At 46.8% G+C, this 20544-nt stretch overlaps 2 protein-coding genes and 1 long non-coding RNA gene across 3 annotated transcripts in view; 1 reads left to right on the top strand and 2 right to left on the bottom strand.

The window, feature by feature from the left end:
• Window positions 1–3308, bottom strand: part of ZCCHC2 (zinc finger CCHC-type containing 2) — a 28471-nt gene extending 25163 nt beyond the window's left edge. The window contains exon 1 of the mRNA XM_079984919.1: window positions 2232–3308. Within this exon, the coding sequence (XP_079841045.1) occupies window positions 2232–3161 (930 nt within the window). The 5' untranslated portion in view covers window positions 3162–3308. The remainder of the gene's footprint in view (window positions 1–2231) is intronic.
• A 143-nt stretch (window positions 3309–3451) lies between these two features.
• LOC307221023 lies at window positions 3452–5051 on the top strand. The gene is made up of 2 exons (XR_013841290.1): window positions 3452–3743; window positions 4948–5051. It is a non-coding gene; the product is annotated as an uncharacterized lncRNA (long non-coding RNA).
• Window positions 5052–12060: 7009 nt separating this feature from the next.
• TNFRSF11A (TNF receptor superfamily member 11a) overlaps window positions 12061–20544 on the bottom strand; it is a 45587-nt gene continuing 37103 nt past the window's right edge. Inside the window, exons 8-10 of the mRNA XM_079984983.1 lie at window positions 19754–19806; window positions 17878–18673; window positions 12061–13224 (exon numbers count right to left, since the gene is read on the bottom strand). Of these exons, the coding sequence (XP_079841109.1) occupies window positions 12812–13224; window positions 17878–18673; window positions 19754–19806 (1262 nt within the window). The 3' untranslated portion in view covers window positions 12061–12811. The remainder of the gene's footprint in view (window positions 13225–17877; window positions 18674–19753; window positions 19807–20544) is intronic.

Below are 20544 nucleotides of genomic sequence, written 5' to 3'. Positions count from 1 at the left end.
CACCAGTCAAAGCTGATGGAAGGAACTCCACGGGACTGAGACTACCTAAGCCTAACAGATCCTGTGTACTCGCTCCTTTGGTGGGACTGTAACCCAATGAAAAGCAGGCAACCTCCCATCCATCTGGTCTAGGGAACCACTAACAGTGCCTCAGTCTTATCTGGATTAAGATTCAGTAATGGCTCTCATCCAGTCCATTACTGAGGCAAGACACCAGTCCATCATATCCACTATAAAGAAGATGTAAAGGTGCAGTAGAGCTGTGTGTCATCAGTAGATTGCTGATAACGCACTCCAAAACTCTGGATGACCCAACCCAACTCCGCAGTTTCATGTAGATGTTGAACAGTATGGGAGATAAAACTGAACCTTGAGGAACCCCACAATTTAACCTCTGGTTCTGCCTGAGAAGTCCATTTCAAACATGAGGGTACCTCCCCAATTCCACTTCCCCTCTGTTTTCTCTGGAATGGTCACTGCCCTCATCCACCATTGCAACCTTCCCCAACCTAGAGCTACTCAAGATGTTCAATTCCAAAATGAACAGCACCATGTACTTTTGTGTATATAAGCCAAAGTACGTGTAATGGAACCATATTCTTCCTCTGTCTAACCTGCCTCAATTTCCCTCCCCTTTTATGTGCCTGTAAGCCCCTGGGTTAGGAACCTGTCACCTCTGTTCTTTGGAAAACAGACAAATGATGCTATATCAATGAAATAATTATTTTTTAAAAATTAAAAATGCATGGAGTGAAGACAAATATTTTATTTTCTCTCAAAATACTAAAATGTAGGGTCCTATGTTCAGAAACTGCATAGTGAACTAATAGTTTTACGGGGCCACACACTTCAGTTGTGAAGAACACATCTTCCTCCTCCTCACTTATTCCATGGATTATAACTATTTTGACATTCATAATGTATAACAGAAAACAACAATAGCAAAAATATACCCCAAGCAGATGCAGTTTCACATCTGAAACTTGCTTAAACTGTAACACAATTAGAGGAAAGAAATGGTGTTCGCTTTTGCTGCCCTGATGCTAAACATACTTGGGAATAGAAAAGGATAATTTATATATAAAATAAATGCACATCTGTAACCATGTATGTGTAATCACCCCAGTGTGTGTGTGGATATTGTTTCTATGGCAACTAGCATCAAACTTGGTGAGCCCCAGCATGCCCAACACCAGTCCAGGTACTGACAGCAGCCTTGTTTACCATTAAACTTCATCCCAAGCCACTCTCTGCATGGTTTTTTTTTTGCCTCCTTCCTCTTAGTGTGGTGTCTTTGACTTTGGCCCTGAGGCCCAGACCTAGATGTAGCACTGTATCATATGCTCAGAACAAATGTGGGAAAATATATTGCCATCATCATTTGCTGAGGCATTTTGGCTCTTTCACCACTGGCAACAGGAAATCCCATTTCAACTGCGCAAGGGCTTTTAAGTTACACCTGCAAATCCTTTTGCTTGTATGTTGATGCAAACTAAAAAAACCGGCACCATCATTGTGGCCTTTCTATGCCCTCATGAAAATAGCAGGCTTGCTTTAGAAATAGAAAATGAAGTTCTAAATGGGAGTTAGTACCTCAAGCCTCCTGCAAATATGCCTCAACTTCCGATTTTCATGCTCTTCTAATTCTGTGCTACCAGGTCTATCTAAACCACAGCCGTTGCACGTACCAGTTGCACAGTCACATAACCAGCAACGTTTATTTAAACTAATCCCCCCCATATCCTGCCTTTCTGTGCAACGCACATCCGCGGCAGCTTGTACCAAAATATTTTGTGGAAAAGCAGCGGTGAGGCAATGGGAAACTCCCTTACTTCCAGGAGCAGAGGGATAAACTGGGTCAACTCATCCTGCTAAGGACAAGAGGACCTATTGCAGCAGACAGACACACTGCAGCTCATCCCCACGGACTGAGCTCTCCCCCCGCCCACCAGATTCCTCCTCCGCCACTAAAGGGCCACTTTGAGGAAGGGATGGAGCGCGGGGGGCCTCTAACAGCTCATCCCCCAACTCGAGACACTGTTATGTCACAAGGAGAAGTTCTTCCGGGCGCAGCAGGCGAGAGCACCGGGCGGGGGGGGGGAGGCTCGGGAAGACTCCATTCATGACGCGTGGGAGGGGGGATTAGCAAAAGGCGGGGGCGGGCTATGCGAGAGACGTGTGTTTCTTCCTCTCTTTTTTCCCTCTCCGCGCGTTCAAAGCGGCGCCCTTACCCGACCCCCGCGGCAGGTGAGCCCGCCCGCGTCCTCCGCGGCGTCGCGGCAAAGGGCCCTCCGCAGCCTCTCCAGGTGCTCCCGAAGGGTGACCCTCTGGTGGAAGGAGAAAGCGGGGTGCAGGGATGCCATGGTGAAGAGCAGCAGCAGCTCCTCCTGGGCCAGCAGACCCAGGCCCTCTTCCGACGACGCCTTTTCCTCGCCTCTCCCCGCCGCCGCTTCCTCCTCTTCCTCGCCGCCGGGCCGGCAGCTCTGCAGGATGGCGTCCACGCGAGGCAGCAGCCGGTGCAGCCGGCTGGCCGCCTCTCGGTTCTCGGAGCCCAGCAGCGCCAAGTACACGATGAGCTTGGAGCGCACGGCCGGGTCGCGGAAGTCGCTGCCCCCCGGCGAAGGAGCAGGCGCGGCCGGAGGCGGGGAAGCAGCGGCGGCGGCGGCGCCCGGCGGGGAAGGCGGCGTCGGCGTGAGGGGTTGCGGTTGCTGTTGGGCGGCGGCGGCGGGGTTGCCGGTGGCGGCCGGGGCGGCGTCTCCTCCGTTGGCCTTGGCCTCGGAGTCCCTCAGGCAGTGGTAGTCCTTTCGGGCCAGCTCCTCCAGGCAAGAGCCCAGGAAGCGCAGCTCGAGCGGGTTGAGCAGGTCCAGCAGCCCCACGGCGAACTCCAGCCGCTGAGAGGAGCCCAGCGCCAGGCCGAACCACTCGTAGACCGCCTCGCGGGCGCCGCCGGCCGAGCAGCCGCAGAGGCACCGCAGAGGCGGGCCTCCGGGGCCCGGGGAAGCCGCCGCCGCCGCCCCTGAGGAGCCGCTTCGGCGCGGGTGGCAGGCTAGGCCGCCAACCGCCGCTCCCTCGCCGCCGCCGTCGTCCGCCTCCTGGTGGCTCATCGTCTGCCGTTGCTGCTGCTGCTGCTGCTGCTTCACTGGCAGCTTCATCTTCAGCATCCTCGGCGCGAAATGAGGAGGAGGAGGAGCGAGCGAGCGAGGCGGGCTCAGCAGCGGCGCCGCCGTCAGGAGCCGCCGCTGCCGCGCATGGCCCTCCTTCACCGAGCAGGAAACCTGAGGCGCTCGCTGAGGAGCCTGCGATGGCGGCGGCCTGAGGGAGTGCGTGAGGGCCTGCGTGCCCGCGGAGGGCGGGGGGGAGGGAGGGAGAGAAAGTCTCTACTGCGCAGGTCAAGACGCGACGCTCCGCCCCCTCCTTCCCTCGCTCTGACTGGCGCGAACGGAAAGGAGAAGAGACGGGAGGAGCGTGTGCGGTGGGAGGGGGCGGTGAGTGGGAGGAGCAAGAGGAGTAGGGCGGGCGGGCTCCGGAATAGAAGCAGAGCCTTCCCCGCCCCGCGGCCAATCGGAGGGCCGCCTCGCGAATCGCGTAGCCTCGCGCCGTGACGATTCCGTCTGACCCCGCCCCGCCTGCTAAGAGGAGACCCCGGGAGAGAGGACTGCAGCGCTATCGAACCAGCCCTTGCATGGCTTCCGTAGGGGCGGAAAGAGATGGCAGGGTGTTGCTGCACAAAAATGTCGAACCTGGTATGTGTCTAAGTGGGTGGGCAATCCGGGCGGCCCACCCATGAGACAAAGTGAGGCAACTGCCTCAGGCAGCAGGAGTCACAGGGGCAGCAAATTCAGCCTTTAATACTACTAATAATAAATTTTATTTATACCCTGCCCTCCCAGGCCAGAGCCGGGCTCAGGGCGGCTAACACCGAAAACATTTCAATAAAAGCATAAGAAGAAAAAAAAGAAAAGAAAAAAAATTAAAATACAGTTTAAAATGCAATTTAAAATGCGGCCTCATTTTAAAAGTGAAAACCATAAGGGGAGGGAAACATAAGGGTCAGACTGAGTCCAAACCAAAGGCCAGGCGGAACAGCTCTGTCTTGCAGGCCCCATGGAAAGATGTCAAGGCCAGCAGGGCCCTGGTCTCTTGTGACAGAGCGTTCCACCAAGTTGGGGCCAGTACTGAAAAGGCGCTGGCAAGGGATGCTGCTGCTGCTACTGTCATGGTGGAAGTGACAGCTGTGACTTGCTCTTTAGAGCCGGATCTGTCCCCTCAGCATCCTCTCCTAATATTTATTTATTTATTTATTTATTTTTTGATTTGATTTGATTTATATACCACTGTTCATCACAGAATATTACTGCCTCTGGATGAATATGAGGTGCTGCTGGTCTTCTCCCACCCTTATTCCTGATGCAGATCTTTATCTCCCCACTCTCCACTTGTTCCTGATGTAGAACTTCACTCACCCCTTCTTCCCAGGTGGGATGGGGGGGGACCCCATTTGTGGTTTGCCTCGGGTGCCAAAATGTATTGGGCGTGTACAGGAGTTCGCTGCAAGGGTGTTTATTCCACATCATTTTAAGAAACACAAAGAGAACGGATCAGGTCACGCCTAATAATTGCAGCAATCAGTGCCTATGTTTTATGAAAACTGTTATCAGATTTCAGCACTAAACTCTGTGCATTGGATCTCGACAAAAAAAACCTTCCACTTAAAAGCCTGATCCTGTTTATGCTTCCTCAGATGTTTGTTAGCTTCCCATGTTCAATACTGCTTCCTGTTTCCCTTCCTGCCCTCTGCTGGTTTCCTGTGTCTTATATTTAGATTGTAAGCCTCTTTTGGAAGGGACTTGTTGAACCTGTTCTTTGTGGGGAAAACAAGGGCATATGGATGGTGCTTATAAGGATATTAACAAATTCCGTCAGGCTTTCCCCTATCTAAATCCACAGGATTACACACCCCAAGAAGCGTATCTTTGGTTTCGAACAACCAAGGTGGTCCTGTCTTGTAAAGCAAATGGCTCATGATGACAAACAATAAATGCACAACCTCATGAGGGGATGTTCTTTTTTGTGTGGAAATGTTCTCTTAATAGTGCAGTCCTATATCAGCCTGTCTACCCAGAAATAATATCCAGTGAGTTTAATAGGGCTTACTCCCCATGTAGGAAAAGAATAGACTGCCAATATTATAATGCCATTTGGAATACTGTGTCCAGTTCTGGTCACCTCAACTGAAGAGGAAAGGGTGGAGACTGATAGGGAATCAATAAGGGAAAGATGGGAGGAGACTACACAGTGAAAGAGAAATGAAACTTAAAACTAAACTGCTGTGGTAAATGTGAAATGAAAGTGATACTCAGAGCTCAGTACGTAGTTTGAAGTCCACAGCCAAAATCTCAACCAACGAAAGCAAGGGTGGGGAGGAGTGGATCATTGTGACTGCAGTCCTGAATATCTTCCCTTGGAAATAACTTCCATATGGGTCAACAGGACTTGTATGTTCATTTATGTATATTCCTTTACAGTGCAAGCCTGTGTATGTTTGCTAAGTAGTTGAAGTCTCATTGTGTTTAGTAGCACTTGCTACTAAGTAAGTAAGTGTGCTTAGAATTGCACTCCAATGATCACGGTGCAAATAGAAGCCAAAATGCACCCGCCCACCCATCACTACTCCCAAGTAAATGTGATGCGATTTTATCCAAATAGCCTGCATATTTTCTCAGAAAACAAGCCTTACTAACAGGAAAAAGGAGTTTGCATCTGAGTAAGTGGGTACCTGGCACATGTGTGTGACATCATTTGTGTTGTGCGCATGATGTCATATGGTGTGGTGGGACCAGTGGTGCGTTTTTGGAGGGCGTGATGGGCCCTGTGAGACTCTCCTGTGGCTGTGATGAGCCCAGTCATCATTTGGCACGCCATATGACATTTTGCGTGCACCATATTGGGTTGTCCAGCTGGGCACTCACAGTAAAATATTTGTGGGTACCTTGGCCCCCAGGGGCCTCCAGAGATGGTGCCTATGGCCCAGAGAAGTGTGAAAGTCAGTTTAGTTCCTTCATGGTATTGGAAAGTGTGGATTAGGTAGTTTTTCGTTAAAATTTGAACCAGCTTTTTCCCTCATGCCTAGCAGGGAAATGCCAAGAGTGCAATTGCCTTTTATTTACTAGGGAAAAGCAGTGGAAGGGGAAAGAGCGTCCACCTTTTGCATGATCCAATGAGGGTTTGCAACACTCCGCATTATCAGCGATGCTGCCAGGTTCCAAGATGTCCTGAGAAAGGTCTCTTCCCACCGCCACAGAGATGTTGATTGTTTACTCCTGGTGGTGGTCATGGAATTATTTGCACAACACTGAATTGCAGTTATGTGTGACTGAAGGAAAGACACTCTGTACATACTTAGAGGCACTCACAGAGGCTTAGAGGGAACTTCAAGGACGCAACAAATAAAAGGTATAATTCAATAACAGCGAGTTGCTCAACGTGACGGCACACTTTCTCACAGTTGTCTGGGTTCTTGAAACTATTTGCAAAAGCACACACCTTTTGCTCCCATGGGTGTAATTTTGTTCCAAATAGAGCTCCAAACTCATTTGTGAAATGCATATTTGGTTTTTGAAGAGAATCGGGTGTAGGTGCTAGAAACCAGGCAGATAAGCTCTGCTAGGAAATAGTTGGGGCAGTTCAGGCCATTTGCAGTATCTAGCTGAAAGTTGTTGAGTGCAGAAAAGGCGTCTCCTGAGCTCTGCAGCAGATGAAAGAAATGGCAGATGTTCCACTAACATACATGGTTTTAAATGGTGCATGCCGGGGCTGTATTCCTGAGGTAACTGGGACACAGATGTAATCCCAGTGAGGTACCAAACTCCAGCTCATCGTTATAGCTTTTGGCTTGTTAGTCATTTGCATTCATCCAGATGTCCCTGGAAATTGTATAAGTTCTTTTCATTTCTTCTCCCCAACTTGAAGAACGCTTCGAAAGATTCATGAAGTCATCTGCTTTATTAAAATGCATTTGCTCATGGGTGATTTATTTGCTCACTGTACAGCAAACATGATAGAAGTGTATAAAATTATGACTAGTGTAGAAAAGTGTGTAGAGAGAAGTTTTTCCTCCTCCAAATAGTAGAACCGAGGGTCAGGGCTTTTTTTCCAACTAGAACTCACAGGAACTCAGTTCCGTCACACCTCAGGTGGGTGCCATTGCCATTAAAAGAGAACAAGGGAGACGTTCATGGTGAGTTCAGGCACCCCTTTTTCTAGAAAAATAGCACTGGGTAGGGTCATCCAATGCAGCTGGATGTTGAAAGAACCAAGGCAGACAAAAGAAAGTGCTTATTCGCATAGTGCATCACTAAAAAAAATATATGTACCATATTTTTTGCTCTATAAGACTCACTTTTTCCCTCCTAAAAAGTAAGGGGAAATGTGTGCGTGTCTTATGGAGCGAATGCAGGCTGCGCAGCTATCCCAGAAGCCAGAACTGCAAGAGGGATTGCTGCTTTCACTGCGCAGCGATCCCTCTTGCTGTTCTGGCTTCTGAGATTCAGATTTTTTTTTTCTTGTTTTCCTCCTCCCAAAACTAGGTGCGTCTTGTGGTCTGGTGCGTCTTATAAAGCGAAAAATACGGTAATTCTCTCCCAAAAGGTGTAGTTGTTATTGTTGGCATCTGTCTGCCTTGGGAGACAATGGAGGATTGTGCGCAGTGCATAGCACTCACTAATCTGGATGGCTTTAAAACAGGGTTAGGCAAAGAGGATTACATTGGCTAATTTTCATGATGCCTATATGTTCCCTCCGGGATCTGAGGCAGTGTGCTGGGAATCACAAGAGTGGAAAGTGCTTGCATCCTTATTTGTATGCTTCCCATAGGCATCTGATTGGCCGTGTTAGAACAGGATGCTGGACTAGGCAGGGGGAGGGCAATGCTTGCAGGTTTTGTTTATTACAATCAAGCAATATATAATATAAATTTTGTGAACTAAAATTTAAAAATAGATGGGTCTTTGGTCCAGTCCAGCAGGGCTCTTCTTAAGTTTACAGGGATTGGATGAGAAATAAAGGTGATCCACTACTGTGCACCGTTCCTGCATCAAGTGGTAATTAAAACAACAACAACAACGTTTGCTTTTCTTCTGCTGCTGAGGAGTAGATGAGCTCATACCATCTGGTGTTAAAGACAGATGAGCGCTTAGGGCTGCCTTTCTGTTTTTACAGCCTTTTACACAGAGATTTTTTTCAGAGAGAGGTTTTAAGGTGTTTTTGTGCATGCAGTAAATGTGGACCAGGAACTTCTAAAAGAAAACCCATGCCAGCCTGTCTCAGCAAATCAAATCAAAGCACTGCTTTGCATAACCACTGAGTTCGGTGCTAAACAAATCCAGCCCCCGCCCCCCCCAAATCCAGTTCCAAGCGGCTTCCATTTGTTAAAGCAAAAGGTTGTAAACTGAGCAGGCAGAGACACTGTTTTCTGCACTGTGCTTTGTCCCAACCTTTCCCATAATGTTCAGATAGAGATCCCAATCTGAGCATCAATTGAGCCCAACTTCTTTGAAGATGATAGTTTTTGTAAAGGGTGGGGTCTGTTTTTGGACACTTTAATTCCATTTTTTAACACAAAGTTTCAAAGATGCAAATTGAGAAAAATTATCAGCATCTTAGTGTGACTTTCTCTTAATATACACATTTTTGTATGCAATCCTCCCCAATATATGCATTTTTACGAAGTATGCAGTTTGCGTGTTCTTTCTTGTAATATATGCAACTATACACAGACTTTAGCCCCAGTATATGTATTCTTGTGCCAAGAGCGTTGCATTGCAAAATTCGGATAAGCCTGAATTTCAAAGGATGGCTGTGTCTTGATTCACAGATTCTTTTAGAAAGTGAAAAGTAGGGAAGTAGGCTTTTAAATTCAAACTGAATTTAATTCTGCCCTGCCCCCACCCCCATCCCTGGCAGTTTACATCTGCTAAATTTAAAGATGGAGCATGAGAAGAGCTAACATTCAAAGGCAGCACTCCCATGTGCTTGGAAGTTTCATGTGGCACAAGTTTCCTGAGACAGAAAAAATGTAGCGGTTGAGGCCCCATCTCTGCAGATATCACTAGCTATTACTCGTTTCTGCCTCCATCCATGTGAGAAATGCACAAGTTCATTGGAAAGATGACGAACAGGGAAAGATACTAGGTGGTGCTTACTTTTTTCCATTTTTAGTGAAGAAGAAGAAGAGGAAGAGACAATGTTTTTGGCCGCGTCATTGTTGTTGTCGTTTAGTTGTGTCCGACTCTTCGTGATCCCATGGACCAGAGCACGCCAGACACTCCTGTCTTCCACTGCTTCCTGCAGTTTGGTCAAATTCACGCTGGTAGCTTCGAGAACACTGTCCAGCCATCTCGTTCTCTGTCGTCCCCTTCTCCTTGTGCCCTCAATCTTTCTCAACATCAGGATCTTTTCCAGGGAGTCTTCTCTTCTCATGAGGTGGCCAAAGTATTGGAGCCTCAGCTTCACGATCTGTCATTTCCAGTGAGCACTCAGGGCTGATTTCCTTCAGAATGGATAGGTTTGATCTTCTTGCAGTCCATGGGACTCTCAAGAGTCTCCTCCAGCACCATAATTCAAAAGCATCAATTCTTAGAAAACTGAAAATCCTTAGAATTTCACCTCTCCCCACCCACCAGAAGTCCCCAAATATCCCATCTCCATCTTTTGCAGGTAACAAGTAGGTCAACGAAAACACAGAGGGGCGAATCAGCATGCTTTTTGCATGGCGCAATGGGTCAATGACTCTGGCTGTTAACCAGAAGGTTGGTGGTTCAAGCCCACCCAGGGAGGATTCCTGCATTGCAGGGGGTGGTTCTAGATGACCCTTGGTGTCCCTGCCAGCTCTATGATTCTATGAAAACAGTATTATAAACTCCTCTTCTTGAAATGTTGTGAAGCAAGGCATAGTTTCCTCTCTAATCATTATTGATAGGCTAACTATTTCTCTTCACCCATCACCTCTTTTCTATGAAATGCTTCTTGCGTTGAGATCCGGAAAGGTATCATCATATATAACCTAGGTTTTATATCTATTCCAGACTCTCAAAACTCCAAATATAACCTTGTCATACCACAGATACCCATGCCCTCAGCAAGGCATATTTTCCTTTTTTCAGTACCTAATGCCGCTGTCTCATATTCACATGAATAGGAGGGAGGGAGGGATGGATGGAGAGAGGCCAATGTCCTCCCTTTTTTTAGGGCATTAAAGTGCATGGTGATGAGTCAGCTGCATCAGCTGAGAAGAAGAAGGCCAGCAGAGGGCAATGTGAGTAGTCTTGTGAGCATTTTTGCTCCTGACTGATGAGAGTCTGCAACGGAAGGGTTTACTTTACGCAGCCGGTGGAAGGCGACCCAGTCTTGGCAGAAAACTCTTCCTTCTCCCTGTTAAGGTCAGGGCGATTTGAGTCCTGTAATATGGGCAGTTCCTTTAGGCCTGTAGTTTGAGGTTCTTGCACAGGGACTTAAGAGGCTCCTCTGAATAATAGACCCTCCAAGTTTCTCTATTTCCCAGGGACAGTCCTGGATTTACATAAGCCGTTCCGGTTTCTGATTTGATCCCGTAATCTCCTGCTTAGGACATCCCTGTTTTCATCAGCGAAATGTTGGAGTTATGTGACCCACAAGCCAAGGAGATAAGTAACTATACAACTTTTAGAAGACATCTGAAGGCAGCCCTGTATAAGGAGGTTTTTAAATGTTTAATGTTTCATTATGTTTTTATATATGTTGGAAGCCACCTGGTCTAACAGGATAGTGGTGTGGATTTGATGAGTGTTGGGTGGTTTGCTAGCAGGTGAGGCTGTAGGTAAGGCTGCTGAGCACCATGGCACAGCCGTGTGTGTGTGTGTGTGTGTGTGTGTGTGTATCTATATATGTATATATCTGAAAGGAAGCAGGGATAATACCTGAAGGAGCATTTCCACAGTCAACATTTAGCCTAGACACTGAGATCTAACTCCAAGGGCCTTCTGGCAGCTCCCTCACTGCGAGAAGTGAAGCTTCAGGAAGCCAGGCACAGAGCCTTCTCAGTAGTGGCACCCGCCCTGTGGAACGCCCTCCCATCAGATGTCAAGGAGACAACATCTTTAGGAGACATTTGAAGGCAGCTCTGTATAGGGAAGCCTTTTAACGGGCAATGTTTTATTATGTTTTTTATATATGTTGGAAGCCACCCAGAGTGGCTGGGGCAACCTAGTCAGATGGGCAGAATATTAACAACAACAACAACAACAACAACAATAATAACTATTATTATTATGGAACAGGACGTCACTATCTTGGAGGGTATGGAATAAATCTCTTTTTATAAAATGTTTCCTCATTCTTGTTGATTGTTACTGGACCCAGCAACATGAAACCCACAGGCATTCAGAAAAGAACTGGGGCAAGGAAAAGGCTAGTGGGAATTTAAAAATAACCAAGGCTTGGGAAGAGGAGGAGTCAGAGTCAAATGCAGCTGGTAGCCCCCTTCCTTGGTTATTTGGCGCCCCACCCATCAAACTTGATGGAACGATATTAGCTACAAATAAGCTATGGCTGACAGTCTGTGCTAAAACGATGTTTACAATTTTAAAATTCAAAATCCGAGGCTATGCAGCAAATGAAATATTGAGCAGTGGAGCAGTTTTGGAAAAAAAAAACCATTATGTTCTGCTCAAACAAACCAGTCTTCTCCAAGGCTGAGCTCATGGTTCTGTAAGTTTGCACCAGAAACCAGATGAACAGAGCAGAGATTGGTAGGAGCCTGCAATAGCCCAAAGCCAACCAAGCCCAGAGTAGCTCTTGCAAACCCCTTTAAAAACTGGATTTGCTTTTAAAGGACAAGGTGGTGAGTGGACATTTAAATAAGAAAACCTGTCTGAAGCATGGGGACAACTAAACCAGTGGCGTCTTTTCCATAGCTAAGGTTGACCTCAAGCCTATCAAATGGAAAAAAAAACATGACTTCTGTTTAAGAGACGGAAGGGTCTGTCAGTTGCGGTTCTCTGAGGTCATCATTTCTCCAGTCTTAAATTCAGTTCTCCACATTTATGCAGCAATTCGTGATTTTACAAAAAAACAACAACACCCCTATAAAGATTCTTCAGCATTTTAGTGCAGTCTTCTCCTAATAAACACATTTTTCTCTGCCGTTTTGACTAATCTGCCCATTTTTGCAAGCTGTTTCTCTTTATATTGTGCATTTTTATATATTTCTGCACAAAGGTATTTATTTCTATACACATTCCTTGCTGAGATATGCATTTTTGTAAACATTTGGTTGGAGAACTGAACTGCACCATTTAGGTAAGTGCGGATTTTGAAAGACGGATGTGTTTTGGTTCTCCTATTGGTCCGGAAAGTGTAAATTTGATTAATTCAACTTTAAAAGCAAACTGAACTGAGTTTCTCCCTAACAGCCGGTCTACCGTTCTAACAAAATGCAAGGCTAGAGATGTTTGGCGGTATGTACAAGATGCTTGGGAGCTTATTTCCCGAGGCATTTGGAACAGCAGCAATGCCTCTTGCGCCTGAATCCTGAAATATTCAGCTTGTTGTGAGAGACGTACCCTATAGCACCAAAGCATACTGAAGTTTCCTGCTTCCTTTTATAGCAGAGGGATCGTCATCCAGAAAAGACCCTGCTTCTCATCTGTCAGCCGCAGCGTTCTGACGGCGACAACGAATAGAAGATTGCTACCCAGGTGCTGTTTGCTAGAACACTTTCAGTCATGGTGTCCTTTTGACCAAACGCCAGAAACCAGCAATTCAGGCCTTGGTTCCATCAGTGCAATGGTTGCTTTAGAAACTGCCCTGGCTTTCCCTCCTCTTGCACAGGCGGAGAGGCCTCACTATAGAAAAGTTTCGTGTTCTGACTCTCATGCATCTCTTCTTGAGCTATAGGCCCAGCAGTTCTCTTGTACTCTCCCACAATGCTCAGTGGTTCATCACCCACACTGTGATATGAATTCACCTCGGCACATTTTTCCTTATATTGGCGAGTGTTGCCCGCAAAGGTCTCGCAGCGGTCCAGATTTTCCTCTTGCACTGGGCTGCCCAGGCTGTCGTCACTCGATCCGGGAGACATAGACCCTTCTTGGGAATTCTGACTCACGTAGACGACGATGATTTCACCTTTGAAATTCATCACTTGCCCGCTTGAAATGAATGTAGAGTTGCCATTTCCAGTCACATTTCCTAGAGAGGGTTTTGGAACAGGAGGAGGAGAGAGAGACACACACATTTTCCCATTAATATATGGGCACTGTAAGGAATTTACAGTGCAGGAGTTTACAATCGCAAGCAATCAATGAAGATCCAAAGTAACAGATGCAGAAGGAGAATGCTATGGACAGGCCAATGCAGCTTGAGCTAAAATGCTGTTTTCATAAGGGAATACTCAAGTTTCTGGAAAACCTCTAATTCAGATGACAACTGTACAGCTCCCGCAGATCAATGATAACAGCCTTTGCAACTGATACTGACAGAGTGGTTTACGCTGCACCAGAACAAGCAGCGACCTGTACTACTGAAACCAAAAATTTCCATTTAGTGTTGATCCATTAGACCAGATGTTTATATGGCAAGTGATAAGTTTAAAGGGCAGTGATAAATGTCTGATACAGAAAAAAATCAAGAGGGAGGGGGAAGCTTTGGGCACCCCACTCCTGGTCTAGAGGATTCAGACTTCTGCAATCTTCACTTTGTATATTAAGGCAGGGGTGGAAAAGCTGTGGCTTTTTCCAGATGTTATTGGACTACAACTCCCATCATCCTCAGCCAGCGTAATCTATGGTCAGCAATGATAGGAGCTATAGTCTGGTGACATCTGGTGTACCACAGGGTTCCCACCCCTGATTTAGAGGAACAGAGAGGGCAGAGAGGCTACAGGTTTCTATGAGCCATGCTCCTGTACAGAGCATCTTTAAGATGCTAAGGATCATGGGAGATGTCAATCAACTTTACCAGATGCATCACACACGTGTAGAGGGATCCAAGGTCAGGTCCCCTGAAGCCTGCATGTTTCATGCCACAAATGAGGTCCTTCCAGCTGTTCCTTTCTAGCCTTTGTGGTAGAAGAACAAACTAACTGAATCTTGCACCAGACGTGACCTACAGATTGCGGTACCTAATCAGAAATGAATCCATGGATAATTCCTGTCTCTAATAGTTAGGGTCAGAGTGTACTAAAGGCACAGGACCCCTGGATGGTTAAGTCCAGTCAAAGGCGACTATGGGGTTGTGGTGCTCATCTCATTTTCAGGCCAAAGGAGCTGGCGTTCGTCCACAGAAAGCTTTCTAGGTCATGTGGCCAGCATGACTAAACCACTTCTGGTGCAACGGGACACAGTGACGGAAACCAGAGTGCATGGAAATGCTGTTTACCTTCCCGTTGCAGTGGTACCTATTTATCTACTCGCACTGGCATGCTTTCGAACTGCTAGGTTGGCAGGAGCTGGGACCGAACAATGGGTGCTCACCCTGTTGTGGGGATTTGAACCACCAGCAGGGCAAAACTTTTAAAGCTACAACCTCTGAAAGCAGTGGGACTTACTTCCAGGTAAATGTATGTAAACTGTTTTGGATCCTAGAACTCATTTTTAATCCACTGCATCATAGGATAACTGTCAAGATATATAATGTACCAAACAATGTTATGGTTGTTTTTCAAGAGTTCACATACAGAACAAAAAAAACAACAACAACTGTGACTAATGCTTTCATCTGGTGAGCTGAAAATCTCAGTTTGTAATTGGTAAAAGGATTTTCTTTTTATTCCTTCTCCTCCACCACCACCACCATAACATTTGGCCTGCCAGCTAGCTAGCCAGGGCTGCAGAGTGCCAGAAAATGGGTGGAGAGAAACCACTGGAACCAGCATGTGACCGTGCTGGGTCTAGACGATTTCCAGAATCTCAGGAAAAAACAAAAGTTCCTGGCTCATTCATATCATCCTTAAATTAACTGCAAGATTAATAAGCAGGGAAGCCTTACTTTAGGCCCCTCCAGACTGTTAATGTTTTTGTAGGAGGGATTCAAGTGTGTATCGGAACTTTAGATTTGCACCATTAAAGTGGATTAAAGGGCTCTGTCACCCTAGGGCAACAAATCAAACAAAACAAAAGCCGGATGCTTTTCATCTTGGAAAGCGATAGGGAAACACACTGAAAAGTGTGGAACAAATGAATGATGAACAGGAAGCCCTGTAAACACCCTGCAAGCAAATCAGAACAAATTCTCATTGTCATATAACCACCCTGTAAACAAACTGGAACAAATGCTCAATAAAGGCCTGGCATGATCTAACTATTGCATAAGCTTTGTGTAAGCAAATCAAGATGAATAAATGAACAGCCCCTCTGTAGGAGCCTTGTGAAGCATCAATAAAGGTATTTGCATTGGATGACATATCCCAGGTGGGGTTCCATTTTGTTGCTTCCATTTCTGTACGGCATTTAAACAAAAAAATAGAGCCAAGGACAAACGCCATTTTGAAACTTCAGAGTTGAACATATCTAAGGCTCCTACTGCACAGCCTTCATGTGATTTGTCTCCCTCCTGTTATGCACTGAATTTCACATTTATCAACAAACTAAGTTAGGAGTAGGAGTGAGAGAAAATGTATGTGAGCATAGCATCTGGGTAAAAGTCAGATCCCATAGAATTAAAATGGATCCCCCTGATTTTGTATGTAATAGCCTGAGTCTTAGAACGTGGGGTTTCAGAAAACAACACAATAACATAATCAGTTAAAATTTTAAATTGGTAAACTGCATAAAATCACAGATCTGGTGCTTGCTAGAACCACAAAATCATCAACCTGTATTATCGATACTCATGGGATCTTATGAGATTTACATAGGAATGGCAATTAAACCCACCAGCAATTCACAGATCTGGGCACTCAGAGAGGAAACCTATCATTTGATGGTGGCTTTGAATGGTTCTCTTGTAAAAATCATCAGAATCCCTAAGAATCTGTATCAGATCCATGTCCCCCCCCCCCACTATGGCAACACTGAAAGACACCAGAGCTTTGATTTTTACAGTTCAGTCAGTAAAGAAAAATACAATCTTTGATCTGATGAGAGTTGGGCAGGAACCTGCCCTGTGAAATAAAATTGCAGTTTCAATAGGATCCATTTTACTGGATCTGATGTGTGTTTGTGTGCATACGTGCATAAATTCTCTCTCTCTGGCACTCCATTCTTGCTCTCTCCTGACCTTTATGGCATCCCAGATTGCTCTGCTTTCCCTCTCACCCTCCCCATTCCTCTTCCCTTTCTGTTTGGTTGTTCAGGTGCTGATCTCAGTCTTGAAAAGCACATTGCGCTGAAAAAAGAAGTGAGGCATTCTTCCCATTTCCTCTTTATGTGCCTTTCAAAGCTCAGATCAGTAGCCTCGAAAAGCACATAATGGTGAAAGAGGAAGTGAGAAACATGTTGCTCTTTCCAACTTCCTCCTTTGCTCTACGTACCTTTTCAAGAGGAAAAATGGTAACGCACATATCTAAAGGGGCAGTGAGGGTGGCACAAAGGCTCTGGGGGTGCCAGGGGAAGTTCCCAAGGATGCCATTATGTTCATGGGCACAATGCTGGCCACTCCTGTTTTCAATTTTCTTTACACCAGAAAAAGAGGAAGATTTTACCCTTCAGTCAAGGGACTGCTGGGGGGCAGGAATTCTAATAATAATGGTATGCAGGACTTTTATGGACAGGATCACTCCATACATCAATTCCCATTGCACATCTGGAGTCTGCTTTCAAATGAATATTTTTTTAAAAAAGAGTGTCTGTCTTAAATGGTCCCCCCAATTCATGATTCTTGTTTAGTTGCCATAAATATGATCTGTGCAGAAAATTTTGAGAAACATTTGGGAGGAAAAACCAAGAGCAGATTAGCTGCCTGAGGCCTAAGGGGATTTACTAATATTTGGATGTTACTTTCCAGTAGCCTACACATATTTCAAAGCTGCCCCTGTGTCCGTCATGAGTAAGAACGCAATGATGTCTTTGCCTGGTCACATTAAACATCTGTCTAGCCTGCCACATGTCTCCTACAGAGCTTTGAAAGTTGATGACCCAGGTAGGTACATGACAGAGATGGCCACTGTGATGGCCTGGGATCCGGGATCCCAGCCTGCACAGGATTCCCCGCCTCCAGAACCAGCTGAGCCGGGGCTGGGGCATGAGCCTGAAGGGTCCTCACCTGTGCTGGATCCTCAGGTGCAGGCAATCATCTGACTCTGCTCTGGCTCCTGAGGTGATGGAGCACCCATTGCCTGCAGGTGCTCCACTCTCAGCCCCGTCAGGGGAAGCTGAGGTTGCCTCTGGGTCCAGTAACCCTCCAGCCTCTCCTGAGCTACAGAGGCTCAGGCCAGAGAGACGGAGGGAACTAAGTTCCCGCAGGAGGAGTGCTTGCCTTCAGGCCAGGAGAGGCGAGTCACCAGAGGATCGGGGCCGCCCTATGCCTTGGGGCAGATAAAAGCCAGCCAGCCCCAGTCCCAAGTTGCGGGAGCAACATTGTTGGTTGGTAGTTCCTGTCTGAACACTATCCTGCTTTTCTGCCAGAGCTCCTGACCCGCCCTGGCTCCCAGCTTGCACGCCTGTTCCTGAATACACCTGACTCCCTGCCCTGCACCCAGCTCCAGCTACTATGGACTGCCTCCACGCTGCACCTTGACCACGGACCGGACTTGGACCTCGCCTCTCGGGTAACCCACGGGACCAGCACAGCCACTTTCCTTTGTACACCTGATTTCACAGATGAGATTGAAATGCTGATGCTACATGATGCACACCCAGCCTAAAGATTGCCATGCAAGCAACATGCATGTTGTTGTAGGCTTACCAGATGCTGCTGGGGGATCTGAAGTGCTGCCGTTTGACGACTCAGGAGCTTGTTTTGCATTATGGTCCTTTGTGCCGTTTCTGTCAGATGGATCACTTCTGACACCATTGTTGCTTGCCGAACCACACTGATCCATAGAGGGAGAGTCCAAGCAACAGGTGCACAGTGGAGAAGGCCCACTTTCTTTTAAAGAATGCATGGTGCTGCCAGCTTTGCTGGAAGGTTCTCTGCAGGACACACAACAGGCAGCACACCTGACTAAGCCTCGGTTATCGGCATCTCCCATGCTACTGCAGGCGGATTGATGAAAAGAGTTCTGCAGGCATTGGTGTGAGGGGGCATGAACAGGGTCCATTCCACATGAAGTGTCTGAGCAGCAGCAGTTTGCCGAGTCTATCAAACTCTCAGTCCCCGTGAAGCACTGACTCAAGCTGTCATTCTCTCCTACTTCCAGTGGCTCTGAGAACGGCGACACAGGCTTGCTTTCAGGTCTACTCAGTAAAGGAAAATAGCAAGGCCCCTGGGTCGTTCTGTCCGTATACTCATCTTCTGTGGGTATCTGCCTAAACTGGTCATCTTCAGGCACAGCTGCGGGAGGCAGCGTTGGGAAATCGTCTCCCAATTCACAGCGGATTGCATCAGGGCTTGCTTTCCTGTTCAGGATGTCTCCATGTTGGTAACATGCATCCTCCGAAAAAGAATATTCGTCAAGGTCCAGCAAATATGTGCCCCCCAATAGCCGAAGTCCAGCCGGGCTTGCCACGCTTCTGTTCACAAATGTACCATGAGGAGAATCCTGTGTAGAATCCAAAGGGGGAAAGCACTTTAAAAATAGGAAGTTTTACAATGCAACCATAACTATTCTGGCCTCTCCTCCAATAGCTGAGGAGCCTTAACATACGTCCTCAACAAGGGAGGGGGACAGGTTCTCTCGCCCAGCACCGGGTAGGTGAATTCAGAGCAGTACAAAAGGACCTTCTCTGAATCTAAAGATATCTGTGCTTCCATAAACACTGAGGTCCCCGGCAAGCCTGCTGTTTTGGCCACATAAGCAGCAGCACGAGAACATTGGAAATGAACAGCAAAGCAGTACGAGATAACTACATTTGAACAAAGAAATACAACTTAAAGGTAAAGGTAAAGGGACCCCTGACCATTAGGTCCAGTCGTGACCGACTCTGGGGTTGCGGCGCTCATCTCGCTTTATTGGCCGAGGGAGCCGGCGTACAGCTTCCGGGTCATGTGGCCAGCATGATTAAGCAGCTTCTGGTGAACCAGAGCAGCGCATGGAAACGCCGTTTACCTTCCCACCGGAGTGGTACCTATTTATCTACTTGCACTTTGACGTGCTTTCGAAATGCTAGGTTGGCAGGAGCAGGGATTGAGTAACGGGAGCTCACCCCGTTGCAGGGTTTCGAACCGCTGACCTTCTGATCGGCAAAGTCCTAGGCTCTGTGGTTTAACCCACAGCGCCACCCGTGTCCCTGCAACTTAAAATAGATAGCATGTAATAATCACTGGGTCACAGAGGTTTTGGACTGTGTATGGACTGTGAGCCCAAGGAACCCATTGAGAAATCCACAGTAATGAGACTGTTAGTAATAGTGATCTTTTGCTTGTGTGGAAGCCTCAGAGCCGTTGCCCAGGGCTAATCTCTGACTATCCGCGACTAAATGCCAGGCGACCCTCTTTGTGGTTCTTTGTTCCTTGCAATCTCGCCACCCCCCTCTTGCCCTTCCTTATGCGGCCTGGCAGCTGCCAAATAGCTGCTGACAAACCTATGTCCTTAATTCACCACTTGGGTTCCCCAGCTGCCAAGGAAAGCAAGGAGGCGGCGACGAAGCGTAACACAGTATGTACAGCCTTAAGACTTCACCTTTGTCCCTTTCATTTGCTTGCACATGTCATTAGCCCAGTACTGTAGATTTGCTGGAGGGGGAAACAAAGAAAAGAATGAATTAGATTTTTGCACGCTATAAGTGAGTCACAGATAGAACCACATACCCAAAAGCCAGCAATTCAAGCTGGTTTTGCTGAGATGCTTAACCCTTTAGCATGCCGGACTCCTACCAAGTTGAGGGGGACGGTTGTATCTGTGTCATTGACTCCAACCATTTATTGATAAAACTATCACTTGAATGGTGTGGGAAGAGTCCAGGACCTCTCACACTCAGAGCTGCAGAAATGGAGGTACAGAGGGTACACATGTAGCAGAACCCATGCTAGCAGGGGCCACAGACTCTGAGCTTTCATTTAAAAAAAAAAGTTAAGTCAATCGTACATTTCTACAAAAAAAAAAAAAAGGTTGTAAACCAAAACACAGAGACAGCACTAAGGCTTTGGAGCTCAGCAGGTTACAGTACCATTGCTAAAGACACTTAATCACAGTTGCTAAGCCGTCAGAGGAAGAAATGTTGACTTGTGGCTCAGGTTTGTGTACATTATCTTCCCCTTCCCCATTTTGTATCTTCAACAGCCCTGTGAGGTAGGCTAGGCTAAGTTAATATATGTACATACTATAAGCAGAAGTTCTTGTCAATAGATAGGTGGTGGTGGTGGTGTAGGGGCCCCAATCCACATACAATGTACATGGGGAAATTCTGTTGGTATTCCTGCCCATACTATCACCAGTTATCTATCTATCTATCTATCTATCTATCTATCTAT

Source organism: Podarcis cretensis (assembly GCF_951804945.1).
Source record: "Podarcis cretensis genome assembly, chromosome: 7".
Lineage (NCBI taxonomy): Eukaryota > Metazoa > Chordata > Lepidosauria > Squamata > Lacertidae > Podarcis > Podarcis cretensis.
This window is presented reverse-complemented; position numbering and strand designations above follow the sequence as displayed.